Source organism: Aulostomus chinensis, chromosome 12 (genome assembly GCF_037954235.1).
Source record: "Aulostomus chinensis isolate RoL2024-O1b breed Wild chromosome 12, RoL_Achi_v1.0, whole genome shotgun sequence".
Taxonomy (NCBI): domain Eukaryota; kingdom Metazoa; phylum Chordata; class Actinopteri; order Syngnathiformes; family Aulostomidae; genus Aulostomus; species Aulostomus chinensis.
The window spans coordinates 26,608,059-26,611,841 of record NC_141331.1 but is presented as its reverse complement, the minus strand read 5'-3'; the positions used below and the strand labels follow the sequence as shown (position 1 = coordinate 26,611,841).

General features: G+C 46.4%; 1 protein-coding gene across 1 annotated transcript; it reads right to left on the bottom strand.

Moving 5' to 3' along the window:
* Positions 1–1,755: 1,755 nt before the first annotated feature.
* LOC147252627 (uncharacterized) lies at positions 1,756–2,451 on the bottom strand. Its single transcript, XM_086219441.1, has one exon. The coding sequence runs from the start codon at positions 2,449–2,451 to the stop codon at positions 1,756–1,758; it is 696 nt and encodes a 231-aa protein (XP_086075567.1).
* Between the last annotated feature and the right edge of the window lie 1,332 nt (positions 2,452–3,783).

Genomic DNA, 3,783 nt, shown 5'->3' with positions numbered 1-3,783 from the left:
TGGGGGAGAAGCTGTCCAAGTGAGCACCAAGTCTGGGAGGTGCTTCTATGGGGACTGTAGTCTGTCCTCCATTACTGGCAATCTTCGTTCTAATATTCACAATCTTTTCAGTAAAGAAAGATAGGAAGTCGTTACTGCTGAGAGTTGGGGGGATGCATGGCTCAACAGCACTATGGTTCTTGGTGAGCCTGCCCACGGTGCTGAAGAGGAACCTGGGGTGGTTCTTATTCTTTTCTCTCAGGGACGAGTAGTAAGCGCTTCTAGCATTACGGAGTTCTTTTTTATATATTAATAAACTCTCCTTCCAGGCTTGGCGGACTTCCTCGTGCTGGCTGGAATGTGTGTTCCGTTTTAAGGCACGCAGCTCTGGGCTGTACCAGGGAACTATTCTTTTCTGGTTGATAACCTTCTTCTTCAGGGGAGCTATGGCATCAAGTGTCCCAAGGAGTGCTGCTGCAGTGCTGTCCACAAGATAGTCTACCTGCGAGGGGGTGAAGTCTACCTGCGAGGGGGTGAAATCAGCATAACTGCCCATTATATCACTACAAGATGTGGCAGCAAGTTCTGCTGGAATAAGCTCCTTAAATCTAGAAACAGCAGTGTCAGATAGACTTCTACTGAAGCGGGACTTTTTCCCAGGTAGGATATAATTTGTTAAAGTAAATTCAAATGTAATTAAGGAGTGATCAGACAAGACAGGGTTCTGAGGAAGAACTATGATCTTCTATCCATAAGTGAGTACAAAATCAAGGATCTGATTAAAAGTGTGAGTGGGTTTGTTTACCCTCTGACAGAAGCCAACAGAATCCAGAAGCGACTTAAACGCAGTGGCCAGAGAATCATCATTGACATCCACATGGATGTTAAAGTCACCCACTATAATGACTTTGTCTGAGTTCAATGCCAAGTTAAACAGAAAGTCAGGGAGTTCTTCTAAGAACTCAGAATAAGGTGCAGGAGGACGGTACACCACAGCTAGTAAGAGTGGTTTCTCTGCTTTCCGGTCTGGGTGGGAAAAGCTGACAATAAGGCTCTCAAATGAGTTAAATGAACTGTTAGGTCGAGGGTTAAGCACCAAATTTGACTGATAGATTGCAGCTACTCCTCCTCCTCTGCCAGTGGTGCGAGGTACATGGTAGTTAATGTAACCAGGAGGGGAAGATTCATTTAAACTAACATACTCATCTTGCTGCACCCAGGTTTCAGTGAGTGCTAATACACCAATCTGATCATTAGTAATTAAGTCGTTCACTAGGAGAGACTTGGATGCAAGAGATCGAATATTAAGCAAACCACATTTAATAGTTGTATTGGGTTGATTTGCTGGAGCAGTGGTTTTAATTTGAACTAAGTTGCTATAAATTACTCCAGATTTGGGTGCAGGCTTATACAGCCTCGGGGCAGACAGTTTCTATAGGCTGGGTGGGTGACAACACGAAGGAACCAGCAGAGGGGCGTGTTAAACTGCAGCTCTGCCTGCTGGTCTGAACTCTGGTTGCTTGACAGTGGAATCACACAGAGAGGTTCAATGTGGAGCTCCTGTGGATTCCCCGGTTTCTAACACCTACAGAAGACTGAACAGTGCTTTCTCCTTCACGCTCAGTGAGACAATGAGTCAGCACCGAGCAGAGGAGCCAAGGGCTAGATATAGGTTAGCCACACCTGGGCCACATCAAGGGCAATTATGTCTCACACCTGACACTGCTCAGGTAATCAGCCAGTGGAGCCCAATGTGTGGCTTGTGTGAGGAAACCCTCACACCTTTGGCTTTTTGTGATACTGCTGCTTGCCTCTGAATGCAACTCTATCAACTTTAGCACACGTATCACCTCGCAAACTTGTTTGCTGACGTTTTATTTCTTCACTCTGCCTTGCCATGCTGATCGCTTTGTCTAACGTGAGGTCTTTGTCCATCTGCATACGTTCAGACTGTTTTGTGTCAACTAGTCCTACCACTAGTCTGTCCCTAATCAGTTCGTTATGCAGAGCACCATACTCACAATGTTCTGACAATGTGTACAAAGCAGTCACAGAGGAATCCACACTTTCATTTTCCCCTTGCTTCCTCATATTAAAGCGTGCCCTCTCGTGTATCACATTCTTTGAAACAATGAAGAACGCATGGAATGCATTCCTTACCGCGTCGTACTGCCTCTGATGCGCGTAAGACAGGTTCAGTCCTTTCGAAATGTCGTCCGCCTTGTCGCCCATACTGTATATCAGTGTGTTTACGTGATTTTCCTTGGAAGATGAGTGAAGGTTGCTGGCCTGCCGAAACCTCTCGAACCTCGTAATCCATCTCTCCCAGTCCTGGGGGTTGCTGAAGTCGAACTGCTCCGGCGGTTGAATTCTGAACGTCGCACCTGGCACCGGCATAGCTGCTGCTTGTATCCCCGACGCGGAAGCACTCTGGCCGCTCCATGGACCCGGCTCGTCTTGCTCTCCATCCATCACGTTCACACGTTTCTAGTCAACTTTATACTTTGTAAACTTAACTCCAGACACTCACCCGTAGCCACTCTGACACCACGTCGTGTTATGCAAATATAAAAAGAGGGTTCTGCTACGACGAGGTCCAATACTGTAGGCTTAACTTCACGTAACTTTACTCACATGCCAATCACTGAACCAACTCTTTATGCAGCGCGCCCATCGAACATGTGTGAGCCAATGGACCATACCAAATACAAAGGGGTGTCTGGGCCAAACTATGACACAGTGTATGTAAACAGATCTCACCCCAGGTTCCTCTTCAGCACCGTGGGCAGGCTCACCAAGAACCATAGTGCTGTTGAGCCATGCATCCCCCCAACTCTCAACAGTAACGACTTCCTATCTTTCTTCACTGAAAAGATTGTGAACATCAGAACAAAGATTGCAAGTAATGGAGGACAGACTACAGTCCCCATAGAAGCACCTCCCACACTTGGTGCTCACTTGGACAGCTTCTCCCCCATCGACGTGTCAGACTTAACTTCTGCAGTCACTTCCTCCAAGTCAGCCACTTGTCTGCTGGATCCCATCCCGACAAGCCTACTTCAGGATGCCTTCCCCCTGGTCAACACTTCTATATTGAACCAAATTAATCTTTCCTTAGCCACATTAAAGGCCTGTGGCACAAAACCTGTGACTGTCATTAACCCTTTACTTAAAAACCCTTCTCTTGACCCAGATGTGTTAGCCAACTATAGGCCGATATCCAACCTCACCTACATCTCCAAGATCCTTGAGAAGGTTGTCCTGGAGCAGCTATATGAACATCTGCACAGCAACGAGCTCTTTGAAGCCTTCCAGTCTGGATTCAGGGAACACCATAGCACTGAAACAGCACTGGTCAGAGTCTCTAATGATCTTCTTATAGCTTTAGACAGAGGTCTTGTCTCTGTGCTTGTCCTTTTGGACCTCAGTGCTTCATTTGACACCATCGACCGCAGCATCCTGCTACAGAGACTAGACCATGACATTGGGATTAAAGGAACTGCCCTAAAATGGTTTAAGTCATACTTATCTGACAGGTTTCAGTTTGTTAATGTTAAGAATGACCATTCAGAGTACAGCAGAGTTACATATGGTGGACCACAGGGTTCAGTTTTAGGACCGATTCTCTTCCCTCTTTACATGCTCCCATTAGGTGACATAATCCAGAAGCACTCAGTCAACTTCCACTGTTATGAGGACGACACACAACTCTACGGGTCGATGGAGCCAGACGACACAAGACAGCTTACTAATCTGGAAGACTGCCTGAAAGACATTAAATCCTGGATGTTTTCTAACTTCTTA